At 40.9% G+C, this 19,797-nt stretch overlaps 1 protein-coding gene across 2 annotated transcripts in view; it reads right to left on the bottom strand.

Annotated features, from left to right (window-relative positions):
- LOC137571395 (uncharacterized) overlaps positions 1-14,944 on the bottom strand; it is a 68,623-nt gene extending 53,679 nt beyond the window's left edge. For both annotated transcript variants that reach the window (XM_068280416.1, XM_068280417.1), the window contains exon 1: positions 14,695-14,944. In XM_068280416.1, the coding sequence (XP_068136517.1) occupies positions 14,695-14,809 (115 nt within the window). In that variant the 5' untranslated portion in view covers positions 14,810-14,944. The remainder of the gene's footprint in view (positions 1-14,694) is intronic.
- Positions 14,945-19,797: the final 4,853 nt, after the last annotated feature.

Genomic DNA, 19,797 nt, shown 5'->3' with positions numbered 1-19,797 from the left:
TAGGGAGGCAGTCAAGTAAGCAAGCAAACCAACAGCAGCACAGGTCTGCTTAACATAGTTAGCTTTGTTAAAAAAAGCCGTTTGTCCATCAAGTCCAACCAGAAAAAAAAAAAAAAGTAAACATTAAGTACCCTTTTCTCCTGTACCCCCACATATCCCAGTTGATCCAGGGGAAGGCAAAAAAAAAAACAACCCTTACAAGGCTTAGGCCAATTAACCTTTAAGGTGTAAAAAAAATCTTCCCCGATTCCAGGTGGCAGTCAGATAAAATCCCTGCATCAACTCTACTGGCAATTACCTAGTAATTATAGCTGTGGATGTCCTTCAATGCATGAAAAGCAACCAATCCGCTCTTAAATGCAGATATAGAATTTTTGTCATAACTACTATCTGTGGTAAAATATTCTACACTTTAACAACTCTTACTGTAAAGAACCTCTTCCTAAAGAGATGCCAAAACCTTTTATCCTCCATACACAGATCATGTCCCCTTGTCCTTCGAACAAGCCTTATGTAGTGCGGAAAGGGGTTAGCAACTTTTTGAGTGTTTTGCTGTATTTTGTGCTTTCAGTAGAGAGATTGCTCCTGTCTATGAGACCTACACGGAGCTCTGTGACTTCAATATGAGAACTGGTAATCCCAGGGACAGGATACAAGGCACAACAATAAGAATTAGTTAGGAATTCTAATGCTTCCTCAACCTACTACTTGATTTGTTGCTGCCTTTGTTACCCTTGAAATTATTTTTCTACTTCTAATTTGGATAAGAAGTGTAAATCTCATATAAACTTTTATCAAGCAACTCTTCACATACAGTGAACCTGAAGTAATCCGCACCCTGACACACCCACCAGACAGTTTGCTTTTAGGAATGGCTGTGTCTTGCCTTTCTCTTAAACCAAGATATGAAAGCTGAAGTAATGGTTGCCAACACTCTTGAGATGTGTAGATCTTATTAACAAAGTTATAATTTCACTTTTCATTCACCTTTAGCAAAAAAAAAAAAAATCTCATTTACTTATGTAATGTATTGGATTCACTAAATGTCTTTAAATAGCAATATATACTATTGGCAGATGACAGAGAGAGTTGGTGAAGTCCACCCAGGCAACAGGGCCTGAATTTACTCAATCTCTATAAAGATAACTCAAAGTGTAAATGACACTATTAGATGACCTTCCATTTAGGACACATTTGCATCCATAAATAAATGGTGTCTGATGACCTCCATGTTGCCAAAATATTAAGATCTGAAGCTAAAAACGGATTAATGAGACATGTGACTTGGACACGTCCCCTGTACATAATATCCTTGTTAATCATCACCGCACTCTAATACAAGCGCTAGTTAGTTAAGTCCAGCCTGGCCATTTATTCATTATTGCTCGGGTAAAGAGAACACTTTCATTTCATTGCATTATCTCTCTAGCACAAATTGGAGCAGCGATTAGCGTTTAGTTAAGATGATGAAAAAATGTTATTAATCACAAAGCACTGTTTCAAGTTTAAACCTTCTTAAACATAGTTGCATAGAAATAATAATAGTAATAACTTTTATAGTAATACAAACTTGAAGCAAACCTGTAGAGAAAGAATAAAGATAAAAAATACATACTTACCTAAGTAGAGGGAATAGTCCAGAGGCTTCCTGTGTCAACCCCACTGCCGCTGCCCAGGACACTCTTTTTGTTTCACTGAGGTATCTATTTTTTTTGTTTATACAGGTTTGCTTTGAGGCAAACCTGTACAGTTGAAAACTGAGTACCACCAAAATGATGGTGCCCATTTTAGCTACCTCAGAATGTACTGCACTTTTGTCTTTTAAAGTAATTATCTACAAGCTTTGCCACTATTTCTGAGTGATTGCAAGCTCCTATTTCATGCAGATTGGTTGGAAGTCACTAGTGCTCTGCAGTTGCTTGATAATCGGCTGAGGCGATCGTTATTGGCCACCTCAGCCGAGTTTAGTTAAGCGTGTGTACGAGCCTTTAGACCAATGCACTGTTACTTTGGCCTTGGTTTTGGAATTCCCGCTCAGAAAAAAAACTATGGTCTGAGTTTTGGGGTCTTTCTAATGTTTTTATTCCTGGACGGAGGGAGGTGGCGGCTTTTTTTCTCTATGGTAACAGGTTCTTTGTATTTCCTAAAACCCATTCCTCCTTGAGGGATTCTGAAGAGAGGAACATATGCCATATTTCTTTCCTGTTAAACAATACCAGTTTCCTGGCTGTCCCGCTGATTTTTCTGGCATTAGTTTTATCTGAATCACACACCTGAAACAAGCATGTGACTCATCTAGTCAGACATCAGTCCGAGCACTTGATCTCTTTCGGTTCTATGGCTAGAAGTATTAGATACAGAGGATCAGCAGGAGTGCCAGGCAATTTGCAATTAGCATTATGTAAAAGGAAATGAATATGTCAGCCTTCATATTCCTCTAACTTCAGGTGTGCTTTAAAGCGATCTGAGCACCTGGAATGATTTTTTTTTAATGAAATGAAGGTTTGTAATGGTGTACTGTTGGGGGAATGGGGTTGGGGTGAGCATCATTACTTACCTATGGGGAGTTGCTCCTCTGACCTTTCATCCCCATGGGATCCACCATCTTCTCCATGGGTCGACCACACTGTGGCACATTTTAATTTTCTTGGCAAAGACGTGCCAAGGGATGTAGTTCGTGGATACGAGTACAATAAGGGATACTCATGCCCTTCCCTGACTAGCTGAAGAATCTAACCTTTCTGGTTGAAAAGTAAGAAAATGCGCAATATCACACTGTCCAGTTCCTAGAGAACCTCTTTAAAACCTTTTTTAACAGCTAAAGACTGCTCATGGGGCATCTGCTGCAGCCTGTCCAGCTCTGTCTCAAATTCCAGCACCTGCTCCAGTTGCTGCTAATTACCTCCACTATGCCACCAGGCTTTTCTGGTGATCCTAAAGACTGCCAAGGTTTTTGAAGTAATAATGTCCGATGAATTTGAAGCAGCGGCTGAGAAACCTATCCTCAGTCAAGGCAAAAGCAGACTTGCTATGCTCTCGAGAAAGATTGTTGCTAGGGCCTTTCTACTTCTGGCAGAAGAATAAGCTGACCCCACCCTTCTGCTCAAAGTACTTACTAAACCTGACCTAACCTTCAGTCTTTTTTGACTATGCATTGTATGGCTTCCCTGCCTACTATTGGCTATCACTAATGGGATACGCCAGATTGCCATTATTAGGAATCAGTTATGTGACTTCAAATCTCTCTTGGAGCAAAGAGTAAGAGCAGGCGTGAAGAAAGATCCATCATTGGACTGAGCATGCTGAAATGAGGCCATGCTTACCATTGGTGATATAGCAGATCCACATTCCTACTTGATGCTTTCGAAGCACTGAAGACCAATCCCCAACAAGACTTGTTCATACATCTAACTTGGAAATGTTTTCTATAGTCTGAATGGTACAGCAATAGGGAGTGCAGGGGTTGTGATCGCACTGGGGCACTTGGGCCAGAAGGTCCCTCCCTATATCACAGTATTAACTCTTTAGTGGTCCTGTGCTGGTAATGATCATTTCCATAGATGCTTTGAATAGTAGTAATCATTAACAAAATGTGTAAAGAAGCCCAAAGCTCCTTAGCTACACCACTGCTTGTACACATGAACGGCAGTTTATTTATTTATTTATTTATTTATTTGTTGTATTTATAAAGCGCCAACATATTACGCAGCGCTGGACATTAATTTAGGTTATTTACCTGGTACATTAACTCCAGACTGACTTAGATACATTTACTGCAATTTGACTTGTACACATTTACTCCATTCTGACTCGTATGCATTTTCTCCAATCTGACTTGTACACATCAACTCCAGTTTAACTCGTACACATTAATCCCAGACTAAATTGTACATGTTTACTGCTGACTAAAGATACACATGAATGATACAATCTTCATTGTCCAATCTTACCAAATCTATGCACTAGACAGGTACACTGAGTGGATATACTTTAAATGGATACTTTAGGTAGTCCCTCATATTACATAGAAGAGTTAAGATTCTACAACCAAGATTTTATCATTGATTGGCACCTTAACTTATACACATTTACTAACGACTAAGGGCTGGTTTCCACTGAGCCAGCCCCGGCACTTGCAGTGATGCAAGTATGGATCCGAATCCCCGTAGCCGTGCCATGCAGTAAAATGCAGCATGCCATCTGAATCATGCCGGCATGCAATTTGGACAGCAGCACCATTGCCGGAATAGGCAGCATATCCCCACTCGAACCGCTTGCAGGAAAATGCAGTGGTTGGATATTGTACTGGTTAAGGGCACTGTGTTTTACATGGGAGACCGGGGTTGAATCCTGGCTAGGGTCAGTGCCTATTTAGTAAGGAGTTCAAGGCAAGACTCCCTAACACTGCAGGGTGGCCTCTGGAGCGAGCCCTTAGTGGCTGCAACTATTGAGCGCTTTGAGTCCGACAGGATAAAAGCGCTATACAAATGTTCAGATTATTATTATTCCGCAGCAGTGGAAATAGGCCCTAAGTTATACACATGTATTCCGGACTTATACACAGTTACTTTAGTCAAACTTTTACAGTAACTTTAGATTGATGTGTATGTATTCAGTCTAGTTTCATTTGTACACATTTACCTTAGTTTGACTTGTACGCGTTTACTTTAGACTAACTTGTATTTGTATGTATATATTTTAGACTGACTTGAACATTTTTACTCCAGTCGCAGTTAATGAACTGTTATGATTCTTTAGAAAAATTGCTAAGCATTCGATTGCTTCTCTTACATATCTTTGGTCGTGTTTGTGAAGGGATGAACCTTTAAAGCAAATCTACAGCGAAAAGAAAAGTCTCCTATTGTTTTACCAGTGCAGGAAGAGTTAAAAAACTTGAGTTGTTATCTATGCAAAAGATCTTTTCTGAGCTCGTCAACCAACTTGGTCAAACTCAGTCCTGTTTTCTGAAGCACTAAAACAGCCAAGAAACAGTGAGTGAGAGCTTGACAAGGTTTTACTGCAGGCAAGTTCAAAGGGTCATTAGCTGTGTTTTGTTTTAAAGCCTACAATATAGAGTGTGGTTTCTAAACTGAAATATGTGACAAGTTGATGACATTTTATAAATAAAGCTAAATAACTGAAAATAAAAAACATGAGACTCTTTTCTTTGCTACTAATGTTCTATGTATTATCTGTACTACAGATACAATTCATTATCGTATAACTTTATCTTTGCTTCAGATTTGTTTTAAAGTGGACCTGAACTCTTGCACAGGACAGAAGGAAAGCGTAGTGAAATGCACCCTGTATGTGTTTAGAGAGTTTCGCCTGTCTAATTCCCCCTTATTTGTGTCTAATCACAACATTTTATTTGATATCTCTCCCCATGACTGCCATGGCAGAGATGGTAGATAAGCTTATTTGAAAGCACAGGATGTAAACAATGACTCTGCTTCCATGAATCAGGAAGTAGAAACAGTGCAGATTTATTTCAGGATATGTATCAGTTGTAACAAATAAATGTTTTTTGCTTGGCTTTTATTATGCTGTTGTGTATCTTTTAGAGCAGAGAGGACGTTCTGAGTTCAAGTCCACTTTAAGTAGCGTCTTTGATGTAACTTCCTTCTAAATGACGCAGACACTTGAATATTTGCTTGCACCTGTTTTCTAACCAATGCATTGGTATTTATCAGTGGAATGGCACCTACACATATAACAATTTGGAGGCGATTGTGATCTTTTTTCAATAATGCCAATCGCAGATAATCTTATCATAACATACCATACATACCGGTAATCTGACCAAAAGGGATAAAACTAAATCTATCTATTCAATGTACTGAGTTGAATAGAAAAGCTAATAATACATGCTAGTCAAGCACATGTAGATTTTCAGTCTCGATTTTAAAGTCTTATCAAAAGAATTGAAAGTGCCTGTTTTTCATTATTTTATAATACCGGTAATTAATGCAATGCAATCAAACTCTTCCAGCCAGTGGTGTAGCTAAGGAGCTGTGGGCCCCGATGCAAGGTTTACAATGGGGCCCCCCAAGCACTCTATACATATCAATGGATACGGCGCACCAAAACCTGCCAATGGCAACTACAGTGTCTGAGGTGCAAGAAGGGGATGGGGAACAGTTTGTTAATGATTACCAGTATTCAAAGTATCTATAGAAGTGATTATTATGAGCACCGGATCAATAGAGAGCGAATACTGTTGTTGAGGGAGGGCCCTTTGGGGCCCCTCTGGCCCAAGGGCCCCGATGCGGTCGCTACCGCTGCAACCCCTATTGCTACGCCCCTGCTTCCAGCTCTCCTGTTTAATCAAATAGTCTTGTGATAAATGTAGTCAATTGATTGTTCTTAACTAGTTAATTCAATTTACTGAATTTTTGTTAATTGTTTTACTGAATCAAATATGCAATTGAATGATCACAAATAAAATGTGTGTGACTACCCCAGATGTTGACTCTTCTGAAAATGTAATTAGCTGATTGAATATATAATACTAGATATTCCAACGTTTGGATTACCACCTAAATGGGTGCAATATTAAAGTACATGAAAACTGTACTCTTAAAAAGAAGAATAAGTCTCAATCATTCAGTGTGTAGAGCTGGTAGATGCGTATCTTAATAGAATTGGAGCGGAAAGTCTTGAGAAAAATGAGGACAGCATGAATCCAATCCAATCAGGCTTATCTGTTCGTTTTGCAGGAAGCAAAACCAAGAAGTCCGCTTAAGTAACAACTATTGCAAACATTTTAAGATTAATAACCTCCCTAGCGTTCTGATTATATGTGGTGCACGGCCGCGGGAGGGGTTTTTTTTGGGCTAATTTTTTTTTTTTAACATGTAGCTAGCCTAGCGCTAGCTACATGTTTCCCCCCTCCCTTCGCTATCCCACCCACCCCTCCGATCGCTGCCGGTGCAAATACCCAACAGGAAATCCCGTTCTGAACGGGATTTCCTGTATGGGCTTCCCCCGTTGCCATGAAGACGATCGGACTGACGTCACCAACGTCATTGACGTCAGGGGGAGTCCCGATCAACCCGATAGCGCAGCCTGGCGGTGATTGGCCAGGCTGCACTAGGGGTCTGTGGGGGGGGGGCCCTCTTTCGTGGCGGGTGGCAGCGGATCGGCGGCGAGTGGCGGCGATCGGAACAAACACGCTGCTAGCAAAGTGCTAGCTGTGTGTTTTAAAAAAAAATTATGCAAATCGGCACACCAGGGCCTGAGCAGTCCAGCGCGGCGGTACTGGACGAGCTGAGCTTGTCCGTAACGCCCAGCTGGTTTAAGAATGCATTTAGTTGCTGTCTTTTATAGAAGTTAGTGAAAATCTGACAGATCTGTCAGGTTTTGGACTAGTCCTTCTCCTCATTGTGGAGTCTCAGTTATTTCTTTACTTACAAAAACACTTACTGAACTGCGGTTGCTCAGCCCAACTGCCAAAATAGTCTGAAAACAAGTAGGGGAGTTAGATGAAATTTTTGAATGGATCCTTTCCAGGGAGTGCCTTTTTACAAACATAGACTACTCCAAAATCTGTCAGATCTGTCAGCTTTTAACGACCTACTGTAAGTGATAGCAACATTAGAGAAAAGTAGCTATAGTACATTCTACTCTGGGAGAAATGTACAATTTTTATGTATGGTACGTATTATACATTTTACATTTTTTTGTGTGATATCGGTCTTTTAATTGACTAGTATGAGTGACCGCTAAATATTTTTGAATGTACAAACTCATTTCTTTTTCTCACAATATTTATAGATTTGTTTTCCTTATATATTTTGCATTCTAATAGCTGCAATAACTTTTTTTTTTATTATTATTATTATTATTATTTAGAATGTATAAAGTGTCTTCATTGGAATTATATTGCTATTTATTATTTTTAATGTCAAAGTATTTCAGTATATAATAATCTATATTTTTACAGTAGGTTGAATCGAAGTACAGTGATGGTTAACTAAACACTTAAAGGGAACCTAAAGCGAGTAAAATTATTTAAAATAAGCACATGACGTAGCTGCAAATGAATATTACATACTAACCTCATCGTCAGTTCCTCTCAGAAGCTCACTATTTTCTCCTTACAGTGATCTCTTCCAGTTCTGGCAATATTTTGTCAGAACTGAAATATACCAGTTGCTGTCAGTTATATATCAGCACCTGTCAGTTACAACTGAATGTGCAAGGTAATATCCATGTTTCCCTATGGCTCAAGTGGGCGATATTACAGTTGAACAGTGTGCTGACCAGGAAGCTGTTATGGGGTTAATCGCCATTTTTAAAATGGAGGACGGAGAATTCCATCGATCACAGTGGACAAATGGGATGCAGGAGAGGAGAAAGAGATTGAGAAGTAGACTACACGAGCGGTAAGTATGACCTGTGTATGTTTATTTTGACTTTTTATTTTTAGTTCAGGTTCTCTTTAAAGCCATGACAATATATTCGCTACATTTTTTTGTTTTAATTGTTGTATGTTTTTTTTAATCACATTTGTATTTTCTCATGTGCAGGAGGAGTCGATTGGGTATGGGTGTCACCGTCTGATTTCCTCCTCCTATGAGTGGGGTGGTTAAACCCTCCCCCAATAGACACGCTCCTTTTTAAACTCCATGCAGAAAGCTGTAAAACGTGCTATGATTAAGGACCTGTGAGTCCAAAACATGTCAGCGGATGCTTTTTTACTGTGCTGGGACATGTCCTGAATAAACGCTATTTGTGGAGATATAAGTGCGGATTTTGTGGCTTTCATATGGTTTTGTTGGTCTGGCAACCTGAGATCCAGCACTTTATCATCCTGTGCAGTGCAGCGGTGTTCCACTATGTTTTGCTCCATATTGCTGTCATGGCTGGAAACATATTTTGACTGATATGCCATGACTGGAAATCATTGCTGGAAACTGTCTTAATAATAAGTAATTTTAATAATATAAACTTATGAAATGGTTTTACTGAAGGTCAGATTTACAAAGGTAATTCTAGTCCCAGATTACAGTCAAGGCTTGATGTTCCTATCTGGTCACTGCATGATAAGGGTGGAACCAAATAGTCACTGCCCATTACAAAACTAGGAAGTAGTTTTCTTTCTGACCCCCCGTAATATTTAACACAAATGGCCATGAAACAGGGTTTTTATCTTAACCTCTATGCATGCCCACGTGTGAAAAATTACTTATGAAAATGTATAAAAATGTTTTGGTTGAATTCAAACAAGTAAAAAGCCTTAGCAAAGTTATTTGAATTTCCTGTTTTGGCTTATTTGAATTTGCTACCAACTATTCCCGTTGGTCCAGATGGCCAGACTGGCCTCAGCAGGAAATTCAGATATCCTGGTGACCGGCACCTTGTCCAGTTGGGGCAGGGATTGCCATCACTACAGGTAGCATTCTTCAAGCAAGCTAGAAGAACAAAAAAAAAAAAAAAGAAAAACACAGATTATGAATGGAAGATAGAGTATTGGAATTGGAAAATAGACACCTTTTACTCTTTTGGTCTTCAATAAAGATTTTTAAAACTTAAGTGTTCAAACTGTTTTTTTTGTTTTTGTTTTTTTTACAGTTAACCCTTTTTAGTAAATGGTTAATGGGTCAGGAAGAAAAAAGTAGACTGGGAGGCTTTGCAAGAGGAGGAAAAAATTTTCCATCCCTTTGCAAGTTTTTACCAGTGTTAAAGAGAGTCTGAAGCCTCCGTAAAGGGAACCTTAACTGAAGGAAGTTTCCTTTTAAACAATACCAGTTGCTTGGCAGTCTTGCTGATCTCTTTGGCTGCAGTAGTGGGTGAAGTACACTAGCCACATGACGCGTCATGTAGTCACATGACACGGAAGAAGACGGAAGCCTCTACCGCCGACTGCTACAGAAGATTAGGTATGTATAAACCCTCCCTCGCCCACCCTCCCGGCTGCTGCACCTTCCTATACCCTTCCGTCTCTAGATTTGCGTCGGCCCATGCCCCCATTCCCCGTGGATCGGTCAGTTTCTTCACTAGTGTGTAGAAACGTTCCGTTTCCCATTGTCCCCCAATGCTGCCGCTAGGAAGAACGGTCCGGAAAATACGGGCCTGCAGCATTTTTTGGATCCGGGGGCCGGAACGTACGGAACGTATCTGTACCAACGGACACATGTGAATGGATCCATAGGTTAACATTGGATCCATTCACATCTGTTCCGTTTGTACAGCATACGTTCCGGTTACGTTCAGGAAAAAAACGCTAATGTGAACCGGGCCTTAGTTTACATTTTTGTAAAACTTTTCACATAAGCGCATGCATAGTGTTTAAAAAAGTGTTTGTTGGGCATGGCTATGGATGTCATTATTTTGATAAATGAGAAGGGTTGCCTAAAACTGAAGCAGACTATTGCCTGGTGATGAATAGGGAGACATGTACATGCATGCATGTTGCCCTATTTACTTCAAGGGAGCCAGTCAAGGCTTTTGATGTGCAGAGAGATGCAGGAATCTGCAGTTATCTGCACTTCATTCATTACCACACTGTTACTTGGTCTTCATGAGATACTATTCCGCCTAGCGATTACCTCTGTAGTGGACTGAAGAATCACCATTTACAATCCTTCAGCTTGTAAATCAGGCCTGTTATGTTAAACTGGATTCACACTTGTCTATTAGTATTTTTCCTGCATGAGTTGTCTGACCATGCTGCACTGCTGTCAATTGTGTTTTTGCCTGTGAAAAATGCATTCAAGTGTGAACTAGCGTATTGATTAACATTAGTTCTCATTTTTCTTGTGCAGAAAATGCACAGACAGGCCCTGACATACATTTTTATCAAAAGTTAATTTTTTTGTAACGTCATCTTCCTGTTGCTGTTCAGCATCTTATGAACGATTTTGTTGTCTCGTACCTTTTTATTGAGTTTTCAAAAGTCGTTTGTGAGTTTTACTCAATTTCAGTGAATTTCAGTTCAGTTTCATTCAGTCAAAAAAAAAAAAAAAAAAGTGACATTGCACTGTTAAAGAGTAACTGTCAGGCTGCAGAAGCTAATTTAAACCTCTATTCTCCTGTGTTAAACAGTTTAGAAGGAAGCCCAAAAGCCATTAGTGAAGATAAAAATCTCAGTTACCTTTGATGTGTGCTTATCAGTAAGGCTGTTATAGACCCATAAGGACGCAAGCTGCATACTAAACTGCAAAGCATTCTGGGGCCCTCCCCTCGGCTGCTAATGAGACGTTACAGCAGCTTGTAATCAGTCCAGCGCGTAGCACTGATAAATCTCCGGGCAGAGTACACTGCAGGAGTCAGCTATTGTTCCTAGCCACATGGCTCATTAATATTCACTGCACACTGTGTTATTCAAGTACGAGCTTATCTGTGATCAGGAAGCAGGCAGGACATGACGACACATTTGACAGAAAAACATGGAGCCTGCCATGAGCTGTCAGGAGCATCTATCTCTGCATATACTATATACAAATTCTGTGAAATCCAAACGTGGACAGTGAAATGCATATGTAATGTAAGTACAGCCAATCTTTAGCTACTGATATATGTGTTTATTTTCTCTGAGACCTTATACCTAACAGCTCCTCTTTAACAATACGGAGGAAACGAAAAGGCTTACATTTCTGTTATTTTATAAAATGAATACCTAAGCAGCTTATGTTGACCCAGAACCACTAGGAAAGTATATAAGGTCACATTCACAGTGGGACGTTGCGTTTTAATGCGATGTTAAAGTCACAACGTGTCTGCATTGAGAGGTAACGTCTGAGTTACCACAACACAACCTTTTTTCAATGCAACTTTAACGTCACACTGTGAATGACCCATAGGATTAGCATTGCAGTGCGGTAAGCTGTGTTATAAGACTTTATAACGCAGCTCCACAACGTGGCACTGTGATTGCGACCTAAAGGGCTAAAAGGGACCAAAAAGCCCTCTATTAAAAAGCAATGCTAAATGTCATTTTGCTTTCTTAGAAGGCATTTGCTATAATTCAAATTAAAGTGAACAACTGTGGTTTCCCATGATGCAAATCATCATCAGGAGGAAAGCATAACTGGAAACCACAGTTGCTCATTTGAGGCCAGTTTTGCATTTTTTTTGCGCTGCAGTGCATACCTGCCGCATCCCAAAGCAACGCAAAAAGGACAATCATATGACTGCGGTAGAGTGCGCCAATAGGGTCATAAGCATTCATTGACGTACTCCCCGCTGCTCAGAGTATGTCACTGGAATTCCTGTTGGTCCGTGAATGCACGCCACAATTCACAACACTCTGGATTTACACTTTCTGCATTTCCCATAGACTTCCGTTACCCCAAGCACTGTGTGTTAATTGTGGTCCTTGCGGTAACGTGCTGTTGCCCTTGTGCCGACTCAAATTCTTCTGGCGCACTGCAATGGATAGAAATAAGTGTGAAGGTCTCCATAGACTTTCATTGCCTTTGCGGCTCCTTTTGGTAAAATAGGGTAATGCAACGCAAGAATTACCTGCAAGTGCAAAAAGGGCCTATATCTGAATTATCGCAAATACCTTGGGGTTGATTCACTATAACAAATAGTGTGCCTTATCAGAGTTAACGTGTCTTATCAGAGTTAACGTGTCTTATCAGAGTCAACGTTTCTTATCAGAGTCAACGTGCCTTATCAGAGTTAACGTGTCTTATCAGAGTTAACGTGTCTTATCAGAGTCAACGTGCCTTATCAAAGTAGCATATCGAGCGGTACGAATTTATGCCTGCTAATTGGCAATGAGGAGAGCTCCACTCGTCCTGCCTTAACCCCCTGCGGGTCCAATCACTTTAAAGGACATTATCACCGCACTTTGATTGGCCAAATAGGCTGCCTGTCAAGTTTCCTGTCAAGTGACAGGCAGCGTATTGGGCCAATCAAAGTGTGGGGATAATGTCCTTTAAAGTGATTGGAGAGGCTCAGGGTAGGACGAGTGGAGCTATCGTCATTGCCAATTAGCAGGCATAAGTTCGTAGTGCTCGTTATACTACTCTGATAAGGCACTTTAACTCTGATAAGGCACAATAACTCTGGTAAGGCATGCTATTTATTATAGTGAATCAACCCCATTGTGTTCTAAGAAGGCAAGATTACATTTATAAACTGTAATGATTTATTACAAAATAATATATCTTATGAGTTTATTTTATGTTATGTTACATTAACCTGTGATCAAACACAATTAGAAGTTACTTTTATGAAGTATATTATGCTGAAGATTTGTTTGGCCGGCACACATCACAAAATCTCATTCAGCAAATTCTATATATTCCTACGCTGAAGATGCAATTGACACCTGTTTCTGCCTGGTGATAAAAATAAATTCTGTTACTACCGAAAATAAGTTTTTTTTTATCCCAGGGAAGAGTGATAATGACGACCGGGAGATATTTCTGGTGGTAAAGACACAACAGATATCTATTTCATAACATCAGTGGTTAAAAGCTTTGTGATTACCTCGTCCTGTGCGGGAGATGATGGCACTATAACAAACTGCCGCTTCAGGCTTTTATACATACTGTATATAATACTGAATAACATTGCTGTGTTGTATATATTATCTGAACCACCTTGTTTATGTTGTTTTTTGCAACTTTATTTGTTACAGTAATTTGTACAATTTGAACAGGAGATGCTAAAGTGCTGACAGAGGTGCTTAACTTGAATCTTCGCGCAGATCGCTTGATACTCCTCCCTGTATTGCATGATGAAGCGAGATTGAGCCTGCGAAACGCGTTGCAAAATTTTTTGGGGGAGTTTCTAATAAATGTGTTTGACTGTCTGAATCGCAGTCGTTGTCGTGTCTGCTTGAGGGAGGTAAGACCACCACTTCCTCCTTCATTTTTGCCATTTGAGGTGGTTTTTAAGCTCATTGAATCTAATTTTATACTTTTGGCGCCTCTGTTCATTGTATACAATTTCGAGTCCACCCTTGGTGGAGGGTTGCTACCCTTTTTTTCCTGTCTACAGAGAGCGACTTCTTAATCCTGAGTGGGGTCAGGATAATCTCCCCACCTGCCTTTACAGTGGTTGCCTGCTGGTGACCCTGACTTGTGAGTATCTATTAACGAATGTTATATTAAGTCATTATTCCTTCTTGATAGTTTGGCCTGTTAATGTCAATCGCATCTGAGTAATAAAGTTCAGTTATTCTGATTTTTTTTTGTTATGAGTCTCACGATTCACGTGCGCCCTGACTAAAGATGGCTTCTGTAGAGTCTGTAGCCTTGGAGCAGTTGTTACCTCACAGCTGTTGTGTTTAAGTGATCCATGACAGTCTTTATTTAACAACAAACTCCAAGTAAATAGTTTTGCTCACAAGCTAAAATAACCAATGGAATTTCTACTTTCCAACACAGGGGAAGCGTCAGTTCTACAGTTTACTTAGCCAAATAGTACATTTTGCAGGAAATATTAAAAACAAAATAATATTGGTGAAATTTAGAAATTATGCCTGTTGTTTTTTTCTGCATGCACATTTTTTTTTATATACAATCTGATTGGCGTGTGTATACAAAACTAAGCACAAGTTATGACTGGAACCAATGCATGCCTAAGAAAACCTGCTGTTCGAACAGATAGGCAATGAATAGTATTTTCAGAGTTTATTATTGCATTAGTTTGTTTCACAACCGGCACAAAGGTTAAGTGGTAAGTAAAGGTCAGACACACACATACATACATACTTATATACAGACACACTACCTGCTGTTGGACGAGTGACGGTCTTCCCCTTGTCCTCTGCTGCCTGCTTGCCCTGTGACTGAACAGTCAGCATAAGGTCTATGCGTAATGAGTTACAGTCCTGCCTTATCTCCATAGCTGACAGCAGATACTGTACCGTCAGATGAGCTGCTACAGTGTGCTGCTATCTCTGTGCAGGACAACTAGCAACAAACTCCAGCTTTTACTTTCCAATCCCCTCTCCTACCCCCCTCCCTGTGCAGACACTGCTAACAAATTCTGGCTGCACTGTCCAGCTTTCCATTAGCACCCTGGAGAAAGGGGACCCTGAGGACTCTGTACTGAGTTACTCTGATAACTGAGACCCCCTGCGGATGGGGTTTCCTCTCGTTTTCCCCAGGACATGGTTTAGCAGCAGTTTGCACACCTGTTCTGCATTATGTGCCAGCCTGCTCTGGCTCAATGAGAGCTTGTTGAAGAAAAGCCTTAGGAACGTTGCCAAGTTTAAACCTGATTGCAGATCTAAACTAAGTTCCTGCTTCTTATAGCGCTGGGGCAGTGTATGAACTTCTGTCTACATAGGGAAAAAAAACCTGCAGGAGATTGTTTCTCAATTTCTGCTGTAATGTACTTGCAGTTTTCCTACTTTTTCCTTCCCACTCTGCAAAGATGAACCAAAACTGCAGCATGCAGATGTGTATGTGTGTATGTTTGCTGCAGGAAAATGGAGATTGAACATTTTTTTGTTTTGTGGCACAATCTCTATTCTTCTATAAATGGAGTATTTTTGTTCTGTAGCACAATCTCTATTCCTCTATAAATTGAGTATTTTTGTTCTGTAGCACAATCTCTATTCTTCTATAAATTGAATATTTTTGTTCTGTAACACAATCTCTATTCTTATATAAATTGAGTATTTTTGTCCTGTAGCAAAATCTCTATTCTTATATAAATTGAGTATTTTTGTTCTGTAGCAAAATCTCTATTCTTATATAAATTGAGTATTTTTGTTCTGTAGCACAATCTCTATTCCTATATAAATTGAGTATTTTTGTTCTGTAGCACAATCTCTATTCTTCTATAAATTGAATATTTTTGTTCTGTAACACAATCTCTATTCCTCTATAAATTGAGTATTTTTGTTCTGTAGCACAATCTCTATTCTTCAGAATCAGAATCAGAATCAGAATTTATTTCGCCAAGCACGGTTGGACCGTGCCCGGAATTGGATTTGGCACATTGATTGGCATAGAGATAGTAATAATACAACAGACAAGATGATACAGAGTAATACAACAGAACACGAGCAATGCAACAGAACAGGAGTAATACAACACGAGCAATGCAACAGAACAGGAGTAATACAACATTTGCAGTAGCGCAATTGCGGGTCTATCAGGAATAACAGAGTGTAGCGGAGGATAGTGATTCTGGTACAACCAGGTAAAGCAGTAAGCAGGTAAGCAAGAGCGGCCGTAGCCGAAGTCAGGTATTAGTCTGTAGGTGGCAGCAGAGAGTGGGGTCAAAGGAATGGGAAAAGTTCAAGAGTCTAACGGCTGTGGGAAAAAAAGTGTTCATGCGCCTGTTAGTCTTGGCAGGGATGGACCGGAACCTCCGGCCCAGTTTGAGTCGTCTGAAGGAACTGTGACCAGGGTGAGAGGGGTCGCCCACAATTTTCAATGCTCTGTTACGCAGTCTGGTGTTGTAGATGAGATCTAGAGGGGGGAGGGGTTTTCCAATAATCCTCTCCGCTGAGCTGATGACCCTCTGGAGTTTATATCTGTCGCTGGCGGTGCAGCTAGCGAACCAGACCAGGATGGAAGAGCAGAGGACTGACTCGATTGTAGCAGAGTAGAAGGACCTCAGAAGTTCATGGTCCATACCGAACTTCTTTAGTTGGCGAAGGAAGAAGAGTCTTTGTTGCGCCTTCCTCTGGGTTGCGGTAGTGTTTGCCCTCCAGGTCAGGTCATCAGAGATGGTTGTACCCAGGAGGCGGACGCTGGGAACCCTAGCGACCTCGGTACCCTCAATATATAACGGGGGAGGAATACTGGCATGCTTCCTGAAGTCAATGACCATCTCCACTGTTTTGGCAGTGTTAAGAACCAGCCCATTCTCACTACACCAATTGCAGATTCTGTCCACCTCCTTGCGGTAAGCCTGTTCATCGTTCTCACTAACAAGGCCAATAATTGTGGTGTCGTCCGCAAATTTGATGATTTTGACAGAGTCCTCTGTGGATATGCAGTTATTCGTGTATAAAGAGAACAGAAATGGTGACAAGACACAGCCTTGGGGGGCTCCAATGTTGGTCACTCTGGGTCTGGAGGATATGTCACCCAGCTTAACAACCTGGGACCTGTTCGAGAGGAAGTCTATGATCCAGAGGCCAAGGGTTGGGTGGACATTTAGCTCTGTGAGATTGTCATGCAGAATCCGGGGACAGATAGTATTAAAGGCTGAGCTGAAGTCCAGGAGAAGAATTCTAGCGTATGAGTTCGGCCTGTCGAGGTGGTCGGTGATAAACTCCAGGCCGATGTTAATAGCATCGTCAGTGGACCTGTTTGCCCTGTATGCGAACTGGAGAGGGTCCAGTCGGTCCAGGGTAGCGTACTTGAGCAGCGGCAGGACCGCTCTTTCAAAGGTCTTCATGACCACTGATGTTAGGGCCACGGGCCTGAAATTGTTTAGGTCAGAAGCCCCAAGCTTTTTCGGGACGGGAATGATGATGGAGTCCTTGAAGCAAGTAGGGACTTTCCCTTCGGTGAGGGACCTGGCAAAGATAGAGGTCAGGACGGGGGCCAGCTGACGTGAGCAGGACTTCAGACATGCAGGTGACACACCATCAGGGCCAGATGCTTTCCTGGCGTTCACGGAAGACAGCAGGTGCAGGACATCGGCCTCGGATACTGCCGGGGACGGGCCTGTGCTCCAGCTGGGTTCAAAGCTCTCAGAGGAAGAGGGGCGGGCAGAAGGAGTTGGCAGCTCCCCAGAGGCACCCGGAACCTCAAACCTGCAATAAAAGTTACTGAGATCCTCGGCTAGCTTGGGGCAGGGAGTGGCCTGTTGGGGTGGGGGCTTGTAGCCGGTGGCAGCCTTCAGGCCCTTCCAGACAGCCCGAGGTTCGTTTGAGCGGAGATTGCTCTGAATCCTTTCGGCATACGACCGTTTTGTGATGCGCAGTTCCTTGTTGAGGGAGTTCCTTGCCGCTCTGAAGTCCTCCAGGGAGCCAGACTTGTGGGCGACTTCCTTGCGCTTCCGCAGTTGGCGCAGCTTGCTCGAGAACCTCGGTTTGTCGTTGGTGTAAATCTTAAAGGACTTGGTGGGTACACAGGATTCCTCACAGAAGCTGATGTAGGATGAGACCGCATCAGCCCACTCATCTAGGTTGGGTGATTCCAGCGCCTTCTATAAATTGAATATTTTTGTTCTGTAACACAATCTCTATTCTTATATAAATTGAGTATTTTTGTTCTGTAGCACAATCTCTATTCTTCTATAAATTGAATATTTTTGTTCTGTAACACAATCTCTATTCTTATATAAATTGAGTATGTTTGTTCTGTAGCAAAATCTCTATTCTTATATAAATTGAGTATTTTTGTTCTGTAGCACAATCTCTATTCCTATATAAATTGAGTATTTTTGTTCTGTGGCACAATCTCTATTCCTCTATAAATTGAATATTTTTGTTCTGTAACACAATCTCTATTCCTCTATAAATTGAGTATTTTTGTTCTGTAGCACAATCTCTATTCTTCTATAAATTGAGTATTTTTGTTCTGTAGCACAATCTCTATTCTTCTATAAATTGAGTATTTTTGTTCTGTAGCACAATCTCTATTCCTATATAAATTGAATATTTTTGTTCTGTAGCACAATCTCTATTCCTATATAAATTGAGTATTTTTTGTTCTGTGCTACACACAACACCCAACCATTCCTCAGTGATGCATCTTGCCAGCAGTAAATATGTCACCACCTGCGATAAACTTTAGAATTAAAATCAGGGTGAGAAAATGTTACAATGGGCAAACACTGACTAAATAATTTATAAATTAGTGGCTGGATGGAGTAATGGTGAAGGGCTCTGCCTCTGACACAGGAGACCAGGGTTCGAATGTCTGCTCAGTAAGCCAGCACCTATTCAGTAGGAGACCTTAGGCAAGTCTCCCTAACACTGCTACTGCCTAAAGAGCTCACCCTAGTGGCTGCAGCTCTGGCGCTTTGAGTCCGCCAGGAGAAAAGCGCAATATAAATGTTATTTGTCTTGTCTAAATTAATGTTGCAAAAAAAAAAAAAGCAATTGTATTTATTACATTATTTTCACTACAATTAGCACCACAAAACTGAATGTTCATTGTGAGTGAATTTACCTCATAGTTTCTGTTGCAGATCAACAGTCATTTTGAGGTGATTTACATTTTCAGAGTTTTCCTGTAATAAGATGAGAATTTCACTTGCTTGTATAAAGGTTTGGCTTTCATTTGACTCTTTAATGTAAACAAAAATGCTTTCAGGGTAGCTCAAATGCAGAGATAACCTTTCAGTGTCAGATGTCACTAATATCTTAATCAAGATGGAAGCTCCTACAGATGGTGCTTTATCCTGATGGCAAGTTATCAGTATTACTGGTTGATGATGCAAAGGTGTACTGGTGCAGCTTTACATAAGGAGCTATTGTTTAACTGGACTGAATGCATACAGTTTGCAATATCTGCCATATATGGAACTATCTGAACCAGGGATGCTCATCTAGATTCTGGACATCCGGTAACCCGGATCTCCAAACTTTTTTCAGCTATCCGATTCGGATTCCGTATTTTTTTTAAAATCCGGATAGCTACAGTATCTGAGGATCGTTTCACCCATGACCCGGATATCCGCGGATTTCTACCAGATATTTTCGAATCCGAGTAGATTACTAGTTCAGGGGCAAAAAGGACCACGACCACCACCACCACTCTCTCTCTCTCTCTCTCTGATTTTGTCTTCCAGGGATTTGTAGGCTGTCAAAAGCAAGCTCACATACATTGGCCAGGAATTGAACCCAGGTCAACTGCTTGGAAGGCAGCTATGCTCACCACTATACCACCATTGGCTGGGATTGAAACCCAGGTCAAC

Source organism: Hyperolius riggenbachi, chromosome 4 (genome assembly GCF_040937935.1).
Source record: "Hyperolius riggenbachi isolate aHypRig1 chromosome 4, aHypRig1.pri, whole genome shotgun sequence".
NCBI classification, from domain to species: Eukaryota; Metazoa; Chordata; class Amphibia; order Anura; family Hyperoliidae; genus Hyperolius; species Hyperolius riggenbachi.
Note: the sequence above shows the minus strand (reverse complement) of the source record. Positions and strands in the feature narration are given on the sequence as shown.